General features: G+C 46.8%; 1 protein-coding gene across 5 annotated transcripts in view; it reads right to left on the minus strand.

Annotated features, from left to right (window-relative positions):
• Nucleotides 1-24,218, minus strand: part of ANKRD17 (ankyrin repeat domain 17) — a 67,356-nt gene extending 43,138 nt beyond the window's left edge. For 2 of the 5 annotated variants that reach the window (XM_084204837.1, XM_084204836.1), the window contains exon 1: nt 23,184-24,218. In XM_084204837.1, the coding sequence (XP_084060963.1) occupies nt 23,184-23,558 (375 nt within the window). In that variant the 5' untranslated portion in view covers nt 23,559-24,218. Of the gene's footprint in view, nt 1-8,983; nt 9,045-23,183 lie in introns of those variants that run through there. The other 3 variants (XM_084204840.1, XM_084204839.1, XM_084204838.1) reach the window with 2 other exon arrangements.
• Nucleotides 24,219-24,788: the final 570 nt, after the last annotated feature.

A 24,788-nucleotide genomic window follows, 5' to 3' on the forward strand; every position in this document is an offset into this window, starting at 1 on the left:
TGAGCTGTGGGGCCTTGCCTTCACCCACATTTCCAAACAGCACAGCTGAAGTGTGTCCATGCAGAAGCAGCTCTCTCCCATCGAGCACACGATCCTTTCTTGCAGCGCAGCCAGCCCTCTGATCAAAGCAGCTCCTCTAGAGCCCATGCCAAGCAAGTGGCTGAACTTAGCAACTATGCAGATCCAGAGGAAAAAGAGGACAAGCATTTACAGCTCATCGTGTCAGTCAGAGGCAAAACCATGTCCTACCCCCCAATCAGGATCATCTACAGCCATCCAGAATCAATTTCCCAAAAGGAAGCCTCTGCATGGTGAGTTTTCCCTGACAGAGCATGCTGCATTTTTAACGTTAAGAAGAGACAAACCACGCACTTTTCCAGTCTTCAACAATAAATGCTCTAAATTTTTACACTGAAGGTGCCAGAAAGCATTTCTCAGCCAGCACAGACCTTCAGCAACCAGCCTAGTCAGCTTGGCTGCATTCCTCCTGCATCCACAAGTGACTACAGCAGTAGTACAGCAGCTACAATTCCCATAAGGAGCTTACTCCTGGTTCCTAACTGCTGTCAGATGACTTATTTCTGTCTGTTTCCCAATTCTGATCCTAAAGTCAAACTCATAGTCAAAACAGAGGACAGCTCACATGCTCATTTACACCACAGAAGACAGACCTCCATTCCAAACAGAAGACAGACCTCCATTCCATGGAAATCTGACATGCAGACAAGCTACCAAGTCAACAGTATTTTGCCTCAACAGTATCAGAAGGCAAGTAAGTAATCCATGTTTGTCCATGTATCTTCATCCCCACACACAGCTATTGAGATAAACAGATTGGTCAGACCACAGGACAAGAGAAACAGTGGGAGCAGCAATGAAGGATCTGGCATCTTGTATGATCAAGTTATTCTGATCCCTAATGCCCTCTCTTATGGGCTCAAACACTGCATCCTCCCAGCTCTAAGGAACTCCTTGCCCTCCCCACACCTTCCCAGGCAACAGCTCTGTTTTCTCCGGGGATGAGGCCCCCTCTACAGCATTTGCAGAAACCAACCACCAGCACCCAGTAGCACCCACCTGTGCAGGACCAATTTACTACTCAAACTGGATCTGGGGTGCGCACAAACCTGATGCTTCAGGCAATTCCCCTTCCCAACCACAAAGCCATTCAGTTACCAGCAAAACTAAGGAAAAAATACCTTCCCTGCTTCAAAGTAGATTTTACTTTTATAGTAGTTCTTTGAACATTTTCTCATGGCCAAAAACCACAAAGCTTTAACAACTCCTGTACAATATCAGGTTAACATCAAGCAAGAAGCAAACACACACACACACACTTGTTTTTAGTCACTGAAAGGATGATATACCAACCCCAGGACAACGAAATGGTATTCTGCAGTAAGAGCACAGTGGGTTGATGCAGTGTTGGAAATGAACTGTGGCAAAAAATACTGTCACCCAACACACTCACAAGCCCTGTCTGTCCCCTCTGTGGCAGCAGACTGCCTCCTTGCCTGTGCTCAGGCAAACTAAGATCTACTTGGGAGGAAAAGACATGTCAGTGGCAGACATCCCTCTCTCCCGGCACTGCAAGGAAGAAAAGCTGTTCTCCTCCCACTCCAGTCTGCCTGCTTTGCCCACTATGTATAACCCACACTCCCCCTAGAACTGTGCTTCTCCCCCACAAGACAACGCTGTGGATTAAAAACCTTGAAAAACAATACTGAAAGCACACCCAGGCAGCGTTTCTTCCTCCTTGTTCCTGCAAAAAGGAAATCCTCTCAGAGCCTCAATTCTGATCACTCCTGCACACACCCTGCCATGTGCATTTCAGGCACCAGGTCGACAGTCACCCACAGGACACACAAATTTATTCAATCATTCACTGTGGCCACTGAGCATAAAACACAGCAAGCAAGTGGCCTCAAGTGCACAGCACCAGTTGGGTTTCAAACAGAAATAGTTTTTAGCTGCCCACATGTTTTCTTACACAAATTTGGCAGGCAGTCCTTCCCTGCTGTAAGTGGTTTTGGTCGGCTGCTCCTCACAACAGCAAGCAAGCGCTCTGCTCTGAAGGATGAGGCAGCAGAAGGGAAGGAGGACATGTGGAGGAGGGACAGGATGAACACACAAACAGCTACTCTGTTCCAGTCCAGCTCAGAATTCCCTTTGGCATGAATGAAACACTGACGTGTGCATGGGCTTCTTCACAGCAATACAGCATCTACTGCTGAGCAGATAGATTAAAAAAAAAAAAAAAAAAAAGGCAGGAATGCAAGAACAAATTTTTTCATCAAGCAATGCCACGTGTAGCTTGGCTTAGTCAGAGCTTTGCTGTCCCATCATCAAAGCAATTAGGAGCACCAGTTCACTGAAACGACACCCTAGGAGAGGACTCTTATCCCTCTCTTTACCGTTTCAATGCCAAACACAATTCCAAGGTCTGAAAAAGCCAAAGAAAGGCGGTTTCTTTGCCCCACAACTCATCTCTCTTGACACCAGGCTCCCTGTCTCAAACCATGCTACACTAGGTGACTGATGGACAGGAGATGTGGACTCTACTGCACATTAGAAACAAGAAATACAACACAACACGGCAGAAATTACTGTTACCAGAAGGACTGAGTTTTCAAATATCTGTCTAATAATAAAAAAAAAGACGTTGCAGACATGCACATTTTGCTTTCAGCCTCCCCAAAGTTTAAGTGAAACTGTGAGAGCTTTCAGTGTATGAAGGTTTAGCTACCATTTCCCTCACCTTTACTTCCCAAGCCAGGAAACAGCAAAGAACCAGCCAAGCTGCCACTGCCTGAAATTCACCAGCACAGCAGAACCTGGAGATCAAACCCTAGGTAAGATTCAGTTGATGGCAAACTACACAAAGCCCTTTTTTCTTCCTGTGCAGATGTCTTCTATCAGAACTTGCTTTTATCCTGCCTCCACAAGTTCTGCAGCCCACATCCAATTTAACCTATCAGGATCGTGGAGGGGATAGGAGAAACCAGAGGTCCTTAGAGGACATCTACATTTCTTCATGCAATTATCTTGCTGAAATAATTATTGATATTAAAAAGTGCTGATATCCCTCATCGTGCAGCATAACCAAGTTCACATATTAAGTAGAGACATTAATAATGGTAACCAAATATAATTTGGGAAGATGTGACTAGTTAGGTCAAGAGCTTTGAAATTACTTCAAGTTATTCCATTTTAATTCATTTGTATTTATTCCTGTCCTATATAGTTAAATGAAGACATGACTGTGCCACTGTCCCAAACCACCAACCACGCTCACACACACAAAAAATGAACCCAACAAAGGAGTGAAATGAACCAGCTGAATCGTAATGCAGATTTCCTTCCCTTTTTTGGCATTTACAAGGCAAGCATTTTTTTCAATGAAGGAACCAGTATGGCCTACTTCACCAATCTTCTCTTACGATGAGAAGTGAAAGGATGAAGTTACAGCAGTAGACAGTTGGATTCAGTATCTGATTAGAATTCCTATTGTTACTGCCTGGGGAACTGAGCACAGAAGGAATTATTTCTAATAATTTCAACTCATTTGGTTAAAATTCTGACAAGCTTGACAGTCCCTGAATTCTTCCTTCAATACAAACTACTGTTAGGCATATCTAATAAATGAGTTACAAATTTTTTTGCTCTATTTGGCACACCCAACTGAAAGCTGCAGCATATTGAAAGGGTTTGAACAGTTTTTAACATATGGTGAATGAAGAGACTTGTGAAGGTAGTTAAAGCAAGACACAAGTACAATTAAGTCCAAGTATATCAATTTTTCCCGTCTTATCAAAAAGAAGTTCTATTTTAAAAAAAAGTAAGTCAATGCTTAAGGGCAAAGACATCAAGTTTAAGTGGAGTCTTCGTTTTGCAGCGTTTGCTTCCCATGTTAGATATAAACATCACACGCCAATTTCCTTGCAGTCAACACGACAATTTTCATTCTACTCTCTCCTTAATGCTTCTCATCACATCTGTTCCATGAAGATATTTCATCTTATTTATTCCATATTTACATGGCCATTAAGTGACCGAGAACCACTATTTATACCAGCCAGTTCCCTGGATTTCCTTCTCGCAGGATTCTGATGCCAAGGCAGTGCAACAGGTTGTTTGGAGTGTGGGTTTCAGCTCCAGAGCATGTGACTTCCTATCAGTCAACACAGCCAGCAAATTCCAGGGAGGCAAAGATCTGAAGAGATTTCAGGCACACGCAGAAAAAAAGTAACAAGTACCTTGGCTGTGGAAACAACCTCTTTAAACATTTCTATGAGCATTTAAAGACAGGATGTATGAAGGGGTGGGAAAAAACCAGAAAAAAATCTAAATAAATCCATCTGTCTGAAATATCCCTCTCAATTCTCTCACTGGTTTTTGATTAAGGACTTCATTTGAACCAAGAGCTTAAAAGATGAAGAGCCTGGGTCCAAAGAGACCTTTGCTGATCAACTGATCCCACCTGCTGGTCAAGTCCTTGGCTAAGACTTCCCAGCTAGTAACACCCTCACTGGCAGACACAACCACTGAATGACACTGACCTTTTAAACACAGTTACCCAGTATGAAGTCAGTTATTTAGAGGTTTCTCACACAACAACTGAAAGAGACACAGCAATAAAGCATAAACAACAAGAATGGCTTCAATTATACCATCAAGTCTGTTACTGCTCCCTGCAAGTCAAGAAGAAACAGGTTAAGACTCAGAGCAATTCCATCCATGAGATTTTCTGTCCCGATGGGGCTGGGACTAGATGTGGCCCAGACTTAGTAATGGTGCCCCAGTGAAAGGGTTACTACAGCAGGGCTCCAACTTACTTGGAAATAAGGCACAGAGAGGCTGTCCTGACAGCCCATGAAAACTGCAACAACTCAGCTGGATTTCCAACTGGACTTCAGCAGGGAGTGAGACCTCCATGGAACCCTCTGAGTCTCTTCCAACTCAGGAGATTCTATGATTGAAATCACCAGGAAATATTGGAGCACACAGTAGTCAACACCAAGTTCATATGGGCAAACTCTTTTTAAAGACAAGAAAACAGGTAAAAAGTAAGCCAGACAAGATTACTAAGAGAAACCATGAGAAAGAAAACAGGGAAAGGATTAGCCTGTTTAAGAGCTGGAACGTGGGAAAGCTACTAATGCCCCAACACTGCAATATAATGCTGATTTTAATCTTCAGACCAAGAGACTACAATGTTTATAAATATTAAAAGACTTGGCCTGTTAAAGAAAAGAAAAATGGCCTCGCAGAGGCCTCCCTGACCTCTGAACGTGCACTGTAGACACGACTCTGCTACTCAGTGTTTGCTCTCCCCTTCCAGCAGTGTTCCATGGAGCACCTGTGTGCTCACACTGGGCAGTCTCTGCTCTGTGTAAATCCTGTGGTCACCACCTAACTGTGCTCTGCTGTCCTCACTGTGGTGCAGCTACACAATCCAAATGTAGCACCTGATCCTTTCGTATTACCTCACCTCTCACCTGCACCATTGGCAGCCACATACAAAGCAGGATCTTGGGTGTTATTAAATTATCCCCACGACTCCAGTATGAAATCAAATAAAAAAACCCTTCTGCGGTCAGGAAATACTCCCAATACCACAGTAACGAACAAAGTTTTTCTCACAGCGATTGTGAGTTCCAGTTGAAAATAGGTAGAAGATATCCACCTTAAACTAGAAAGCTGAAAGACACAAAAGCACTGAGTAAGGACATAAAGCAAGCCTCACGTGCGGGCCTGTGCTAGAGCCCAGCCTGTCTCCCTAAAGCCAAGCACAAAGGAGCTTTCAGAGAACCTGAAGGTCAGAGCACATGGCTGCTGCTCTTGAAAAGTCTCAAATCAACACAGGGAACATAAATTTACCTCTCCACCGTCATAAGCTTCCTAAGTGGATTTCTGAGCTATGAGCCTGAGTTCAGCTCACAACACAGACCACATCCTCATCTGTCAGCACCAAACTTACCTCCTATTCTCCCACCCAGGTACTGATCTTGACTGATTCAAGCACCAAAACCACAACTACAGGTCTGTACCATACTGAGGTCTCCTGTACTGTCACTACTCCTTCCCTGGTACGCACAAGCCAAAGCCTGAAAGCTTAAACCCGCACAAAAAGCCTCGTGTCAGTGAAGCCCCACATCAACAAACACATATGGCCAGGACACAGGAGCCAAAGAACCAAGTGAACAGCAGCTAACTGCAGGGAAACCCCACAGCGCTGCCATCTGACTCACCTGCATCCCCACACAAAGCTTTCCACGCCAGATTCAAGTGACAGAGCTGAGACAACGCTGTCTTGAGCTGAGAGCAGCAAAGCCAGCTCCACTTCTGCACCACCTGCACCCTCTTCGAAGGTGGCCCGAGCACAGGGCAGCCAGGCCACTGTGTGAAATCCCTTGGGCTGACAGCCACGTCTGCCTGCAGCTGCATTACACTTGCTGAAGGCTTACTTGCGCTTTAGCATTCACAAGTGATTTTGGCCCCAGAAGCAGCCCTTGCCTGAAGGACCTCTAACATCATCTGAACCTCGGTCTCTTGGGCAACTGAAACTAACTAGCACATTTCAGAAAACAACCTTTTTTCTGGTTTGAAATTATAAGCAGCTTGGAGGGAGAACGTTTTTGAAGATTTTATGAAGAGGCGAGGCCTGATGATCACTCCAAACTGAACCCAACATAAGCAGTACCAATTATTATCAGAACAACAGAGATGACAGATCTGCTGCCCAAGCAAGAGCAGCTCTCTCCATCTCCACACTGCAGCCTTAGAATGAGCACCAGAAACTGCTCCAGGGGAGAAAAAAAAAGCCCTGCAATAGGAAAATAAGACACTCACTGTAAACAGGCTGTTGGAAGTTACAACAGAAACAAGTTTGGAGGGAACTACAAATTGTACTTCAGGACATGGCTTCCAGTGATGTGCTAAGAAACCATGAACAGACTGCACTGCTACCAGAGTACCTGGGAGATCTGTGAACTGACTCAGACATACTTCACACACATCTAAAGCCAGGCAAGCCATGCCTGATTCCTGAGGGTGTTTTTTACCTGGATCCAGCTGGTGTTGAGAGCAGGAAGTTTATGTGTGACAAAACTGTCAAAAGCCACCACATCCCATTGAGAAGCAAGATGTAATTACTCATTTCACCCAAGCCCAAATTCTGTTACACTGACAAAACTGTCTTGCCAACTGCCCTTCCAAACTGGACTATTGATAAGCACCACGTACCTTATTCATCTGACATACTATGAAGCTACATATGACAACTGTGGTTAAAATAAAGAACAAAAAAAAAAAAAAAAAAAAAGGAAAAACTTTCAGTATGCAATGAGGCAAGTGAAGTACTGAAATATTTATTTGATGGCACAAAGCCCAGTTCACAACTGCTCTTCCTACCCCTCCACACAAACCCAGGCACACACACAGATATTGGTGAAAATGTCCTGCTCATACACCTGTGCCAGTTTATTCAGCACAAAGTGAACAGCTGAGTTAATATTCTGGATGTAATTATGTTAAGCAGTTCCAAAGTCCACACAGAGGTTAACAGCAAGTATTCCTATCGATCAAAAATTTTAGGGTAACCTAAGCATGGCTACCACAGGAAAAAGCCTACAGGACAAGCACTGGTGGAAGAACTTTTTTGTCAGAATTCTGACAGCAGCTTTTAAGGTTGCAACTTCTCATTACAATAAAGAATGCATGCAAATATTCTGACAAGTCATCCGGCAATGTTTTTGCTTGCAAAACCTGAAAAACCACAGGAACAAGAAAAAGGTATTTCATAAAATGTCCTGTGGGCAGGGACACCTTCCACTATCCCAGGTTGCTCCTGGCCCTGTTCAACCCAGCCTTGGACACCTTCAGGGATGGGGCAGCCACAGCTCCTCTGGGCAACCTGGGCCAAGGAACATTTCCTTGAACTATTACAGCAAATATAACCTGTAATAGAGACCTGCTTCACTCCATGACTTCTTGCTGGCCTCTCCATTTGGCTGAAAGGTTACTTCCAGCCTACCCTCACAGGAAGAGATAATGCCATTTATTTCATAATAAATTACTGCTGCAGAGAGAGATCTACTTCTGTAGAGGAAGCAAGAACAGGCTACATTTAGACAACTGGAAATGCAGTAAGAGCAATTACATACTGCAACAAACGTGCCTCTCTGCTCTGCTGAGACCCCACCTCAAGTTCTGCCTCCAGCTCTGGGGTCCCCAGCACAGGAGGGGCATGAGCTGCTGGAGAGACTCCAGAGGAGGCCACCAAGGTGATCAGAGGGATGGAGCCCCTTGGCTATGAAGAAAGGCTGAGAGAATTGGGATTGTTCAGCTTGGAAGAAAAAAGGCTTCAGGGTGACCCAGTTGCGGCCTTCCAAGCACCTGAAGGGAATGTGCAGGAAAAAGGAGGAGACACGACTTACAAGAGTGTGTAGTGACAGCACAAGGGGGAATGGGTTCGAATTGACTGAGGGTATAGATTTAGGTATCAGGAAGAAATCCTTCCTGTGAGGGTGGTGAGGCCCTGGCACAGACCGCCCAGAGAAGCTGTGGCTGCCTCTGGATCCCTGCAAGTGTCCAAGGCCAGGCTGGAGAGGGCCTGGAGCAACCTGGGATAGTGGGAGGCGTCCCTGTCCATAGCACAAGGCAAGAATAAGGTGATCCTCAGGGTCCCTTCCAGCCCAAGCCATTCTGTGATTCCACGATTCTATGAAACGGAAACATTGGCAACAAAGATTAAAAGAGAGGAGAGTTATGGCAGGCACTGGCTGAAATCCCCGCTAATGTGACCGCAATGTCACCCCAGGGCTGCGCGTCCGACACCCCTCCCGCCGGGGGGGGAGCGCCGGTGCCCGGCCCCGTCCGCCCGGGCCCCACCGAGCGCCGCAGCCCCAACGGCCGGGCCCGGGGGGCCGACCCCGCGGCTCCCGCGATCCCCGGGCCCCCTTTGTTCGCGCCCCGGCCGTACCTCCAGGATGTCCTCCAGCACGTACGCCTCCATCGCGGCCGCCCGCGCCCCGCCTCACCGCGCCGCCGCCATGCCCCGCCGCCCCCTCCCTCACGGCCGGGCCCCCCCCGCCGGCGGCACGGGAACAGGAAATGGACCGTTCCACCCCGTGCGCGCCCGGCGCCTACCACCACGTGCGGAGGGGGGCTGCGCGCCGCTCCCCAACGCCCGCCCGGCGCCCCCCCAGCGCCGCGGGGACGGACAGACGGAGGAACTAAACGGAAAAAGCCCGAGCAGAACCAGCTCGTTTTTACGTGTCCCGTGGATCATTTCACCTCCTTCCCCGCCGCCAACTCGCAGAAGCCCCAGCCCTTGGGTTAGGCAGATCCGTGCCATGCCACATTTGTTTCTGTGCTGTGACCCGTCTTCCCACTAGAGCAGAACCTGCCGAAGCTCTTCCAAGCGCTGCTCCATCAGCTGCCCGCATCCCTCCCTCCTCCGCCCAGCTCCCGGCTGGCAGGAATTCCACAAACGGGCTGTGACAGCAGGACAAAAAGGTGCTGACCGCACGGAGCAAGGGCTCCACACGGCAGCTTTGAGAAACATCATCATCTGCCCACCCGGATGAGCACCACTCTTACTCCTCTGCTTAACCCAAACCCTCAAATGGGCCAAAAGATGCTATCTTACATATTCCATAACCCTAGGGGACAGTGATACCAATTCTGTATGCAGCAGGTCAAAATCACTGAGCAATCATATCTGCAGCTCTCAAAATAACTAATTTTCCAGTTCAAAACATCCAGCATAATAAAACTCATCAACCCCCCAAAAATCTCCTCTCTCATGATGCCATTTCAGCAGAGCACAAAGGAGTCCAACGGCCAAAAGAATTAAATTCACATTTTTACTTGAAGAAACGCTCACAGTAATCACTTCGTTTAACTATCTTTTCCCAAAAAATACTGATTGTTCAAAACACTCGCTTAACAGCAAGAATATTCTTACCTGGATTTAAAAAGCTGGCCAGACTGGCTAGTAACATCACAAAGAGAAATTCCAGTTGATCATTATAAATTTTAGGCATAGCTGCATTCTTCCATTTTGAAATGTTATTTAACAACCAAAAATGGGAATTACATTCTACTCACTTATTACAAAGCCCCTCATTTCACACAAACTCAACACCTGCCCAGGCTGTCCATTTTCCCACTCTTTTTCCACTTTAGAGAACACCCCAGATTTTACAGTTCTACAAGAACGAATTCCAGGAAGACCCATAGAACAAGATTCCACTCTTCCTCTGGAGTCATGAATTTAGGGAGGCATTTCCAACATCCCCAGCAGCCACTTGCAACTGTTCCCGTGTACATGAAATCCAGCAATAATGCACAAACATTAGCCCAAGTACAAAGCTGTCCCTGACAGCTTGAAGGATTTCTTTGTATATATATATAAAAAAGGGAAAAAACCAGCCACCACCTCCCACATAACACTCATGTCTCAAAAGACAAGTTATTCAGTCTTCTGAGCCTCAGAAAGAATTAACAGATACCTTATATCACACCAAAAAAAAAAAAAAAAAGAAAAGAAAAGAAAGAAGCTTAAAGCACACAACTCAGCACTGAGCTAGAGAGACTCCACACATGACACCCCTGAAAACATTTTCAAACACAAAAGGTAGCATTACACAGGAGCAAAAGCAGCTGTCTGCTCCACACAGGGCAAACTGCACAGCATGGGCTCCCCCAGACCCACAAAGCAAGCACCAGATTTTCAGCAGAAGGGACACAATCACCTTCAGAGCTGAACCATTTCCCCTTCTGCTGGGGAAACTGCAGAGCCCTGCCTGCAACAGCATCACTTCATGTACAAACCCTACCCCAAAGAACAATTCTCTTACACCATGAGAGATGTGAAGACTCGGGTCCCATGTGTGAGCCATGTTTAAAACCTTCTGGCACTGAAAGCAAGTCACCCTCAACATTTGTTCGAGGGCAGCAAACAAAACATTCTCAATTTCACACTCAGAACCTCAATACCAATCTGTCCTCCTCTCCCATGGCTCTCCTTAATCTGCAGCTCTCTGGTGCTGGCTTAGAAAGAAGCACTTGCTTGCAAAATGTGATCTCAGAATTTCTTTCATACTTCAAAAATATCTACAGTATGGAATACCAAATTGTAAAAAGCCCATCCCCAGCTCTTGATGTTTTACTGAACATCTCATAGTGGTGTAAAGTAAAGGCTTCAACACATGCTTCCGTTCTGTTTCTGAAAAATAAAGAAAGAAAAAACAAACAAACAAAAAAGCACTTTCTAGGGAAAAACCAAAAAAATACTCAGGCCTTATGATTAATTTCTTATGTATTTCTACTGTGTGATTTTGGGTTTCACACACAGGTCAGGAAATACATCTTCAATTCTGCACAGGTAAACACAAACCCATTTCATCCTCATCCTCAAGTCCAGCTCTAGGAATTACTTGAAGCAGCTCATTAGGAAAGATAAAACACATTATCTCTTCAAAACATCTCAGCTCCTCCTTGAAATCTAGCAATCTTTATTTAGCCTTATGCTGAAGGGCATGATCCACTCCGTGCCCTCATTTGTCACCATCCACTACTAAAAATCAGCCTGTTCTCCTGACCAAGAGGAGCCCTAAACCCACACAGCCACCTGAGCTCTGTCCATCCATCATGTTCCTTACACACAAAACACACAAAACCCTCCTGGTCCCCACGGAAGGTGGCAGAGAAAACATCTGAAGTGCAGCTTGAGGAGACAGATTTAAAAACGGGGACCCAAGTTCTGTTTGCAGCCCCGTGAAGCGTGTTCGGCCGAGGGGAATCCTGAGAGTGTTCTGAGAAAAGCAAAGCCAGGGGTGGGTACCAAGCGAGGCTGGCTTGCCCGGCACTGTGCTCCCCACACAGCACTGGAACTCTGTGCAGATGACCCAGGGGAGACTAAAACCCCGCACAGAACCCAGCTGCTCACGCCGAGCAGAGCTGGGCACGCCCAGGAGCTCACAGGCCGTTTTAAGGAAGATCTTCCATCCCAACCTTCCGGTAGCACACCAGCCACCAGCAATTCTCAACTGGATCACGTCAGCCTGAGGCACAAGCATTTCAACCATTGATCCGAGACAGATTCTGGCACCCAGAAATGTGAGCATTGAACAATTGATCAGACAATTCCCACTCTGCTATCACAAAAGCACATTGTTATCTAGTTACAGCTGATCGAGCAGTACTGGTCACCAACTGTCCCAAAGCATACAAACACACTTTTTTCTGTGTGCTTTCAGAGCACAGTGTCAAGGTTGGGCTGTTTAAACCCTGTCCCATGCAGCTACTAACACCTTATTCAGCAAGATCACGAGGTGCATTAATTACTAAAAAAACCAATTCTTTCTGAGAAGAAAAAAAGGAGACTTGAAGACAGACCCTCAATACAGAAGCAATTATCAGTTACGTCCTTCAGCAGGCATGCCCAAGTACTTCCCTTTCCAGAAGTAGAATACAGTCAGGCAGAATACTAAAGCTCCTGAGACAATTAAGACCAAAAACCAGAGTGGGTTTCCAGCCCAAATTTTGTGACATGCTGATCACCTGCTAGAGTGCCAGGAGGAAAACCTCCACCAGTGTCACCTTGGAACAGAACACCTTGGAACACCTTGGAAACTGAGGTACATATCACACTGAAAAATCCAAACAAGATACACACACAAGATGGGTATTTCACATTAATTAGAAATACCCTTGAAAGCAGAAGACTCAGTTAAATCACCAAGGGAAAAAATCCATCATTAACACCTTCAAATGACCAAGTTTGCTCTTCTAACATGAAACTGAAAACCATGGATACAGGATACAGGAGCAGTTGTTGGTACACAAGAAAAGTACTCAGTGCAAGGAATATCCACACTGATTTTTCAAAGGCTGCTTCAAACTTGCATTGGGCCCAATTCTTCCATTTTTAGAGTGATGATAATCCCACCTACGTTCATTTTGCTGGACTGAACCCAGTTCTTCTCGCTGCTCTCCGAATAAATACAATTTTTCAAACCCCTTTACAACTAAGCCAGAACTGAATCTTTCCCCAAACAGATAGCCCCTTAGGGTACTCAGTGCTCCAGAAAAATGCACTAGGATTTATCAACCTTCATTAGGAACTGTAGCCTACAACTTGCAGCTCTCCATCATATCAGCATAACCACCAAGACACTAAAAACATTATTCTCTGCTACTCCTTTTCTAAACACAAAACCTTGTTATACCCCAAAAGCATCATCTCTGCTTTGGGGCAGTTTGCATCAGTCACCACTTGGTGCAATTTTTAAGGTCTCTTAGTTCTATGTCACTACAAAAATGAGTTTTAAACCCACTGTTTCAGGTTCTCCCTCCAGAGAGATGGATCCAACTCTAGATCCTCAGTGGTTACACAAAAACAAGTCAGGCCAAACCCAAACCTCAGGCACCGCCTGAAGTCATGACCCCCATCTGTTTTTTTCTATTTTCACATTGTATATTGGTTCCTTTTACTTCACTTCTTGAAGCAATCACCGCTCTGCAGTGGTCAGCCTGACTAAATTTCCAGCATCCTTCAGGCAGATGCTTTAGCGAATTCCAAATAAAAGAGAACTACTTTCTTTCTTTCTTTTTCATTATTGTGGTCAGGATGTGCAAGGATGATGGGCTTCAACCAGATAAATACTGAAGACATACCTTTATTCGGATTTTTTTATCCCCTTTTATTCTCCTAATAGTTCAATGCTTCTCCCTGAGCATTTCAGACTTGGCTGCCAAAAGCTGCAGTGGAGCTTTCACATGAGTTTTACAGTCACAAGATGATCCTTGCTGCCCATTGTCATTACCACACCCCCCTCCATTCAGCTCCGTTATCTCCCACAGACAAGCAAACTTTGATAACCAACACACATATTTTTCTTCTCTAACAACCATGTAACAACTTTTTCTTGACCATCCAAGACGGTTTCCCACTCAAAAATGAGCTTTCCTGCCAAGACAGATCTTTCATTTCTCTCCAGCCTATTCTTCCCTTGGCCTAGGGCAGCAGCAAGGCATTCCAGACCCTTCTGACACATTCAGTGTTTGCTGTTCAGTTAGTGCTACTCCTTTGGATCAAGAGACAAAGCTGGAAAGGATGGAATTCTATTCCTTATGCTATCCTTCAATTCTAGGTTTCCCACAGCTGCAGGAAACTATCATCTGGAAAAGGTGACTTAACTACCTTTGAAAGCACCACAATTAGCACATCCCAAAGTTTTTTATGCCCATTTAAAAAGACTGCATACACAGAAAAGGTTTCAAGCCTGTTACTCAGCTGGCATCCTCAAATTCACAGACTAAGGTGGCTGGAAAACCTACTCCATTCACTGACAGCAATATCAAACCTGGAGTTTAACAGACCAAGGTGGATAAGGCTGGAGAAGGAAAAACACATAGACTGAATAAAAAATGAGATAGCGATGTGATCTCTGTTTTTGTTTAATATGGTTGTTCATTTCCTTTCTCATCTGAGGTCACTTGGAAGATCAGGACAGACTGGGGACCTCACAGCACAACTGCCAGCATTCACTACCAGTGTAGCTGGACCAGCTGCCGGACAGAAACACTTCTGGCTGAACACTGGAGCTCAGGACCTCCTGTTCCCCATCTTCTCTTTGCTGGGCCTCCAGAAATAAAACCACAGGTCCAGTTAATCTCACATTACCAGAAGATACCACATTTAACTGCAAACACCTGCCCTTAATTCAAGGGTGCTCACAGCAAGAGCCTGGCTTTAGCCCAAGACTAACCCTAAGGCCATCCAAGAGACCAAACCAAAACTACTTAAACCCTCCTCAAACCCCTCAAGGCTCAACCCCTCACCGGCCTAGCAGGCAAGCTGAGGTCCCCTGTCAACCCAACACTCCCCTCCCACAGAAGAACTTGCTTCCCCTGCACCACATTTAAATTACATCATACACACAGAGCCTGACAGAATTATTTTACTATGACCGAGTTTACTAAATGCTGTTGTAGTTGACAAAAAGTTTTTTCAAAAACTAAATATCTTCTGGACAATAGTTTTGCTATAAAAACAATTGCTTGAGTTATTTCTATTAACAAGTGTGCCAATGCTTTTTGGAAGGGCTGTGTACTCCGTGACAGCCAGTTCTGGATTACAATGAAAGCCACCCTCAAGGACATCTGCCTTTCTTGAGAACACTCTGGCAAGTTGTTTAAATGTAATTAAAAAAAAAAAAAAAAGTTCTTTGAGTTCTATTGGTAACCTTACTTCAATCTAATTTGCTCAATCAATGCTTACTGGGTGTCACTACTTCACCCAGTTCATTATTAAACCAGTAAATTATTATTATTGTAAGGTTTTTCCAGGTCTCACTCAGGTTTTGGGCATATTCTGATGTAACTGAGCAGTGCTGGGCCACAACAGCTCCAAAGCACAGGGCAATCAGCATCCACATCAACTTTGGAAACAGACCAGGCCCCTGCACAGCTGCACCACCAGTGCTCAGCTGCAGCGGGCAGAGGGACGCTCTAAAGGCAGCCCATCACACTGGGCCTCTCTCTAACCCAGGGATTCCTGCAGAACCCAGCTGTGGGGCAGCTACCAGCATGTTTCTAAAACCCACCCCAACTCAAACACACTACTAAATTTTCTCACAAGTGCATTTAAAGAGTGATTCCACACAGAACTGCAGACATTTCCCCCCTCATGCCAGCTCCAGAAAAGGCCTTTTCTGAAGTTCAGCACAGAAAGTTGCCCACTATATTTATCCCCTAGAAGTTCTTCGATCAAGCTGATTCTCCACAAAAATACCAGCATGCTGTTATGCCAGCTTTCACTCCTGCTAGTGACAGGGATGGACAGAAGGCATATGTTCATCCCCGGAGCAGACTGCAACATTCAAAGTGCTTTTTTCTTTCAGCCAGCTTGGTTTTTTGTGTTATGATTATGATCACAATGGTGACTTTTTAGTCAGTCTCCAAAGTGACTCCTTTGCTGCACTGCACTAAGTGACACAAAAGTGATGGTGATAAACCAAAAGGCTGCAGTATGTTAATGAAATCCTGCTTAATTCCTCTCTTTCTCCCAATCCTTAATACACTGCTTTCAAGAACTTGAACAAATACCACAGACAAAAGTCAGGGCTGATTTTATCTGAAGAAGCTCTAAGTTTTGTTTTACAGGCCAAAAAAAAAAAAAATTTTTTAAAAAATTAAAAAAAAGAAATCTGTGTGATTGATCAGAAGATCCAGAGGAAGTGTCAAGAGGACTAACTTGCCCTTGAGGACAAAAACTCTCACTGAGCTGTACCATTCTTACCAATTGGAGTCCTCAGAAACAATGCAAACATTTTCCATGACAGGGATTCCAATTAATTATCCCAGCAAAAGAGGCAGTGCTCACCCTCTCACCCTCCTCCCTGCCTGAGCTGCTGCTCTTCGCTGTGTCAGCACAAGCTCCTGTGCCTGACAAACTGGATCCAGGAACTGATCAACTGGAAATGTGTTTTTTCTCTTACTGAGGTTTTTTTTCAACGACATCATTTCCCAAGTGGCTGGGAGGAGCACTGAATGCCTTTTTTTTTTTGCCTTCCTCCAAGCCCAACTCCCCCAGCTTCAGTGGGATTCGTACCCACGCTGGTGCAGGGGCTGAACAGCACCGAGCACTTGAGGAAAAAAAGTAAGTCACATCATGACTTGAACATTTCAACTTCATTAAAGCATTGTTCCCCATTCTGTGGAGGAGAACAATTCGCACCTGCAGAACAGCATCAAGAGGAAAATTCCACTGGCAAAGCATTTCAGGACAAGACCGAACAAAAGGCAGGAATACCTGAAGTCTGGAGATGGGAAAGCTACAGGACAGGAAAACACGTGAGTCACCTGCCAGACACAGATGCACAAGGGAGCTCCAGCCTCTCCTTCAAGCGTTTGGTTTTTTTCTTGTGTGTGGGAAGGACTGGGAGGTGCAGCCGGGAGGATAAGAGCGACCTTCCTCCTCTTATCTCTGAATCATTCCCTGCCCGAGAGGGGGGGTTCAGATACTCCCCTTCTGCTGGACTGCAGTCCCCAAAACTGCTCCTGCACAGCCGGACAGACGGACAGACTCTGAAAGAAGCATTCCTTGTACATCAGCACCAGGCAAAGCAAACCCTATTCCAAATATGAGGCAGCCCCCTCAGCAGCAGTTTGTATTAATTACTGAGTGCAAAATGTCTTGGGTTTTAACCTAAAACATAAACTATCTAGACACTTTCTGATTGTTTCAGGTTAAACTTGAGAAGGAAGCCAAAACCCCAAAGTGATAGTCTAAATAGCAACATTTCAGCATATTTCTCAATGTTCCAACATCTTTCTAGCTCTGTTCTCTAGCTCTGAGAAGCTGCTTATTTGGACACATTATCCGCTCTTGATGATGAACACCACAGAAGATATTGGGGTGGGGCAGGAAAACATAAAATCAAGGTTTACTTCAGCTCAGTTCCTAAAATATACCATTATGCTCCAGGAATTTGAGGATGCAGGTAAAAGACACAAGAGGAATGACTCCTATACATCAAACACCAGTAATTTGAATTTGTCAAAAACTGCTTTGGGTAACGCCAACAGAATCACCCTAATGACAACATGCAGCCTAAAAGAAAATACTGCAAGCACAAACAAGGATGTATTAAAGACATGCTTGGCTTGGTGGCTGATTTTTAGCCTGGTGTACAACTATTACCTCATGTGAAAACAAGGTGACACAACAGTTAAGTAATACCTCCATGTGGCTTCAGCTCTTTGCACAGTCATGAGCTTAGGACAGCCTAAGGGGGATAACCCAGCTGAAAAACATCTGGAATACTGAGATAACCTCTCCCAGAGCCCACTAACACAAAGCACTGCTCAGTGCAAACACAGAGGAAATGCTGCCCTTCATTGGCCAACAATGGATTTTTTTCCTCCAGAATTCCTGTGGACTCTGCACAATGCCTGGATGGAGGTCACCAGAATTCCCACACTAACACCAAGACACACTGATATTCACTGCCAATTTGACATTAAGGAAGACTTTTCCCCCAAGGACGCAGGTTAGCTCAATGACCTTACCCAAACCATTTGCCAGCATTAGTCCTTCCTCACCAACAGCTTTCTTACTCAACACATCCAAAGTTATGGACATGACAAAGGAAGTCCCACACAGGTGCAGGAGCTCTACACAGCACTTCTTCAGGATGTCATCTCAGCTGAGTCACCTACAAAGCCACACCATCAAGAAACCAGAAGCACAGCATTTCAGGAAAAAAACACACCATGTCTACCCAGGCAGCCATGGATTCTGCTCAGATGGCCCAAACACTAACAGCAAATTCAGGCAATTTTTATTTAACACCAAGTTAGAAGGGCTTGCTCCCTTAACCTCCAAAACAAATGCTTCTTACTTATCCTCAATCTGCAGCATTGATTTTTCAGTTCCTAAACCCAATTGCAAATCAGCTATATCCTAAACAAACACCAACAGTTGTGGCTTTAAAACACAGATAAATGGGGAAAAAAACATACACACGTGATCCCATTTGCCTTCAACCTAGACAGATGAGGAAATTCTCTCAGCTAAACCCCTTCCAGAGAAACCACCCTCTTTACAGAACTGAATGACTGGCTTAAAATGTGAGGTGCTTGGCTCCAGCCTGCACATGGGAATTATGTTTATAAGGACATTTCCTGAACAAACATCTCAGGAAGTAAACAAATTCACATGGTGCCGCCAATATTCAACTCCACCTTCTGCAGTGGTCACTTTCTGCTGGGGGGTTTCTTTTTCAACCCAGATATTCACTGATTACTTGAATGAAATAAAGCACACAAAATTACAGTAATATTTAACAATTCAGAAAAAAAAGCATCAGGGCTAACCAACCTGATTTTGCTGGAAGCTAGTCCAGGAACAGTAAGGAAGGGATGTTAAGCAGTTTTGACTAGTGCTTCCAGCTTTCACTACTGTGAAACCTGGCTGTAGGATTCCCCTACCAACAGCCCCTGGGATAAGCCCTGAGATTTCAGGGATTTTTGAGAACCATCCTACCCAACCTATTTCTTTCCTATTTCCTCTTTTGAGTGGAAGAAACTAAGTGGTACAGGCAAAACACAGCTGAAACAGACAGGAAAATAAACAAGAACTAGAAGATATACAATGCAGCAGAACGTGAGACTGGAGTGCACCTCGGGATGTCACACACTCACAAGGGCAGGGCCCATCAGCGGCATGCTCAGTCACACCCGGCAGGACCCAAGGACACCAAAGCAATGGCAGTGAAGGGAACACATCACACCGTGGTCCAGCCGGGCATGGCGGCCCTGCAGAATCCAAAGGCCTTACTCCAGGACTCTGATGAAGACTGCTAGGGTTAAAAAAAAGGAAACAGATTTCTAAAACAAATTCTGTGCTTCACATCAGCTCATTTGAACACTTCAGCTCTTTAAGTCTTTTCCAATTTAAATATTACAACCATGTGCCTGTGATGCTCTTGAAACCACGCCACGACGCCCAAGTTTTCAGATTAACTTCGCCTTAAATCTGAATCCAAGGAATTCAGAGTAGCTTCTTTTGCATGAAGACATTTTAGAGGACTGGTGGTGTTGTATTGTTCCACTCACTTCATCTTAGTAGCTCAGTACAATTATTATTTCAATAGCAGCTGAAAAAACAAAAATGAGCTTTTACTTCCAGGAGGCCCAAGCAAAGCAAGAACCCTCAAAAAGCAGCCAAAGCGCCTCAAAAAGCATCCTTTGCATAGGGCAGTGCTTCCAGGTATAGCTAAGTGAAGATTATATTAGGGAAGGCTAATTGTACAGCATGTAAGAATCCAGCAACAGAGAAGGTAATAAATACACACAAATCCAAGGTGGATCTACACCTTGGATCATCACAAGATTCATGGACAAGATATAACTTCCAAATTCCTAAGATGGATATAAAGGGCAATTATGAATTTCACTGCTGGCAGCAAACATCCTTCTATTTCAAAGACTTGAAATAAGCTTGTAAACAATTTTTATTACACAACTAAACCTTTCAGGGTCAAATTAGAGAAGCCCTAATGCACTCTGGACATGGAGTTTCTAAGCAGCACCTTGCTACAAGGACCTGCTCATTTTAAACACTATTGCACTATGAATGGGAGTGTTGAATAACATTTGCACATCCAAGAACACTTGGAAGGAACTTCCAAGCTGACATCCCCTGCCATGGAACTCCTACTGTTCTACATGTTCTTGTCATACCTCAAGATCCCCCTTCCTGTATACCACAAAAAGTTGCCATTTTTTAACAACTGTTTTTTAGGCAAAAGGCAATTTACTTTTTACAGACAACACTGGACACCAGTATCTAAAGTTTTGCAGTAATTTGCTGCAATTTAAAAGATCAACCTCAGAGGTTGCCATGAACAGTGTCACAGAAACTCCTCAGGTTGTTGGTATGAAATTCCCATTAAACTTCTCCCAAAGCTCTCCACAGTGCCTGTGTTGCCACACGGAGATCTGATGGAGTTTAGGCATGGACATGAAAACAGCTGATCATAACTCCTGATTCCGTTCCATCAGCTCAGCAACAACTGAGCTGAACAATGTCTTTATGCTCCTGGGCTTTCTGTGGCTCAGGATGCACCAGGTTTCCCTTCAGAACTCCTTGGTCTTCTTGCTACAGTACTCCTGATTTTTAGAGGCAGTCTCATTAGCAGTCCAGTCTAGAAGCACTTTGCTTCGGAGATTAGAGAAGTCTTAATGTATTAAGCATGGGAAGGGCAAAAAATAGCCTAAGACAAACTATCTTAAGTTTACAGAGATAATGAAGGGAACAGTTGGGAGGGAACACCAGCTTCTGCAGCATTCCCACAGTAGTTGCCATTCACAGCAAAACCAGCAACTTGCACTTCTTTGTGTTTTTCACTTTATGTGCCTTCCACGCTGTCCGTGGTCAGAGGACCACAATCCAACCTCAGAGCTGGACACAACTCAAATTTTAACCCCCAAACAAGTAAAAAGCCCTTTGTTCCCACAGTGGGATTTTTTTTAAAGCTTCTAAAAGCCAAAACCAACCATCAGGTTCCTTTCAGACAAGGAAACCTTCCTTTCACTGAGAACACTCAAAACACTTCTCCTCCCCAGGAGCTGCTGGGAACATGGTTCAAATTGGATGCTCTGCTCCACTAATCAGGCCATCCTCATGTTCACATTCCTAAAAAGTGTGACTTCAGCTGTGCATATTCTACAAGCTGCATCCTTTTATCCTGAAGTCACTCGGAGAAAGACTAGAACAGATTTTTGCAAGCAACCTGCATGATCAAGAACAATTATACATGAAGCATGTGGCATATATTTTGTTGTGAATCCTGAACGTCATCACCTCAGTATTATTCACTTGCTCGCTTAGCCCTGCTTAATGTTTAATCCCAGACCACCCAGCCTGGGAAAGCCCTCACTTAGGCTAAGATGAAACCATCAGGGAAGCTTCCAGATGCCCACACATTGCCTACATCAGTATCTATAGCACATGTCACTCTGTCAAAGAAAAGAAGTGAACTATTCTGCTGCCTCATGATACTTAATGATCACTGCCATTTCTTGCTCTCTGCAGGCCCCAAATAATGTGAAATAGGTGCCTATGGCTCTGAAGGCACAGCAAGCAGGCAGAGGCTCACCTCACCCATACCTGTACCCCTCAGCTGTCTCTGCCCTTCCCTGCCCCACACACAATTCCACCTGGAAGAATGGCTGTGGACCACTGAATAAAACCTGCCTGTGATTCACCAGTAGGTCTGGCTTGACACATATTCTGTTGAATGTTTCCACCACACGCAACTGATCTCAGGGCTGGTCAACCGATACATTGAAGTCGCTGCAGAGCCTCCATCCCTTCAGCACACAGTGCCTCAGCCAGTCCCAAAGGCCTGTGCTCAACAGAGCTCTCCAAGCACCTGTAGGACTGCCGGACAACATGGTTCAGCAGCCAAACAGTTATCCTGCAAGTCTTATACCATAAAAACTTCTACCCACACAGTGATATCGACTTTGTTAGAAACCAACGCCACAGAAAGGAGAGTACTGACTCTCTGCGACACGCTCACGGCACGCAATTTATCTCCAACAGCGGGATAAAATGCTTCTTGTATCAACTTCAGCAGGAATGAAATGCAGAGTGCTGCTTAACTGTGGAAAAAGCTATCACCATCCCAGCCCAGCCCTTCCTTGAACCTATCAGACTCTTCCTTCCTGCCCAATTTCTAACAGAACTGTAGATATATCGCTCGAAAGCCAAACCGCTTAAGAACCAAGCTCAAAGAAAAGCTAAAAAGCTTGAAGAGAACTTTTCTGAGGATACTACTCAAAAAAAAAGAAACCAAGCAGAAGCAAAAGCTCAGTTGGGGAGGTTACAAATTAAAACCATTCAACAAAGCAACCCTGTGAGACTACATATGCAAATAAGGGGCTCCCAGCCTTACCAGCGTTTTCCAACGATACCTACCTGAAAATCCTAACACCAGACAAAACCGAGTTATTAATGCTTCCTGTTTCTGCATTGCATGGAACCAGGGCGGTTCTCAGGTTCGGAGAAAACACCACTTAACAGCTCAACACCCCGGGCTCTCCAGCAGCCTTCGCCTGGCTGCACCTCCACCTGCACCTTCACCTGCTTTACCTGCACACTCTCTCCAAGAGGACCTATTCCCACCGCTGGGCGCGCCAACACCTTTCCAGCCGCTCAGCCAGCGCTCCGGCCTGCCTCCGGAGCCTCATGCCGGCCTTGCCGGCCAGCAGCATTCCCACCGCGGGGCTCTCCCGCTCCCGGCCCCCGTGACCATCGCGATACGGCACACGGCACACAGCACCTGCAGCAGCCCCCGGGCCTTTCCCTTCGGGATAAAGCCACACCAGGGATGCAGACGGCCGCGGGCTGCGGCTCGCAGGGAGCCCCCGAGCCCTGGGGAAAGCCGGGGGGCACCGGCCCCGCATCCCGGCGAGCAAGGGTGCCCGGGGCTGCTCCCCGCGGCGGGGCCGACCGGAGGCCGGGATCGGCCGTGCCCCGCCACGAGGTGCTGCCCCTTCCCGGCGCTGCCGCAGGGCCGAGGGCGGGGGGAGCCGGGAGCGAGCTGGAATTATGAAACCGGATCAGCGGGGAAACCCCCGGGACCTCCCCCGCGCCGTACCTCGGAGACCTCCTCTTCCTCCTCCTCCTCCTCCTCCTCGTCTTCCTCCTCCTCCTCCTCCTCCTCTTCCTCGTCGTCGCTGCCGTTGTTGCTGCTCTCGCTGCCGCCGCCGCCGCTCTCGCTGCTGCTGGCCGGCCGGGCCGCCCGCCCGCCGCGCTTCGCCTTGCCCGGCACCGCCTTCTTCTTCAGCAGGAGGTCGCACACCCGCACCAGCCCGGCCGCCCCGGGCCCGCACGGCGACGGGGGCGCGGCGGGGCCGCTCGGCCCCTCCGGGGGACCGGGCCCCGCTGTGGCGCTGCCGGCCTCGCCGCCGCCGCCCTCACCGCCTCCCTCCTCCGCCGTCACCGCTACCGCCGCGCCAACCGCCTTCTCCATGGCCGGAGAGGAAGGAAAAGGAGGAGAAGGAGGAGGAGGAGGAGGAGGAAAAAGAGGAGGAGGCGCCCGCGGCCGCCGCTGCCTCGGTCACCTCTAGCGCCGGCGCCGCCGCCGCGCCAACTCTCGCGATACTTCCTGCGGCCGCCGCTCGCGCCGCTCTCGCTGCCCTCACGCGGCGCGCGCTCGCGCTCTCCCCTCACGCCGCCCGCTCCCGCTCCCCTCGCGGCCCTGCCCCGTTCCCGGCTATGGAACCGCGGCGGCGGCGGCGGCGGCGAGACACCCCTTTCCCCCCCGCCTCCTTCCCTTCCTTCCGCCCGCGCCGCCGCCTCGGTCACCGCCCCGGCGCCGGAACCGCCGCTTGCGTCATCATCCTCAGCCTTCAGCCCGGGGCGCCTCGGTAAGGGCGACGGGTACCTCGGCCTGGCCTCCGTCGGGAAGCTTCCCCGAGAGCCCCCGGTGGGCACGGAGGTGCCGAGTTACCCGCTCCGGGCCCGGCGGGGCCCCGCGGTCTGTGGGGGCAGCGGTGCCCTCAGAGCGTGAGGGAGCGCCCCTAGGGCGGGAACACCCCGTGAGGGAAGGCCCGTGTCGAAACCCCACAACGCTCAGAATTCCGCTGAAAAGTGACGGTCTCTCACAGCGTGCGGACAATATGCATTAAAAAGCAACCTCCAAACGCCTTTGATAATAGAAATTGGGGGGGGGGGGGCGTCGCTAAAAGGGTCAGAAAATAAATTGGTAGAGTTTCACTAAAAGTGGTGGTCAGTGAAGCCGCAGAGCACGGAATTCCAGTTAAAAGCGATGTCCGAGGAACGACCGGACATGGCAGTCAGTGGTGATCTGTCAAAGGCTGAAGTCGGTGGTCTTTTCCAGCCTAAGTGTTTCTGGGAGTCTGTGTTGCACGCAGTCCATTCCCACCAGGCACTCTGCATTCAAGAGTAACCTCCAAATCCCTGTTTTACAACAATTTTCATACAATTTCACTAAAAATGACCAACATGAAGGTGCCCATGTCAATTCGACTGTATTTCTCTAATTAAACCCTTTGAATATGTCATCGTGCCCTGGTTCAGCCCTCAGGCCCCCCAGCCCAGATTTTCATCCCCAGAGCATACTTGGGATATTCATGCCTTTGCCTCCATTAGGGCAGAATAAGTCCTGCAGTAGGCAAAGTTAAACGTATGTTAAATATAAGTTAAATACGTAAAATATTTAAATTGTGGCTTCCTCATT

The sequence above is a fragment of the Fringilla coelebs genome (genome assembly GCF_963513975.1).
Source record: "Fringilla coelebs genome assembly, chromosome: 4".
Classification (NCBI taxonomy): Eukaryota; Metazoa; Chordata; class Aves; order Passeriformes; family Fringillidae; genus Fringilla; species Fringilla coelebs.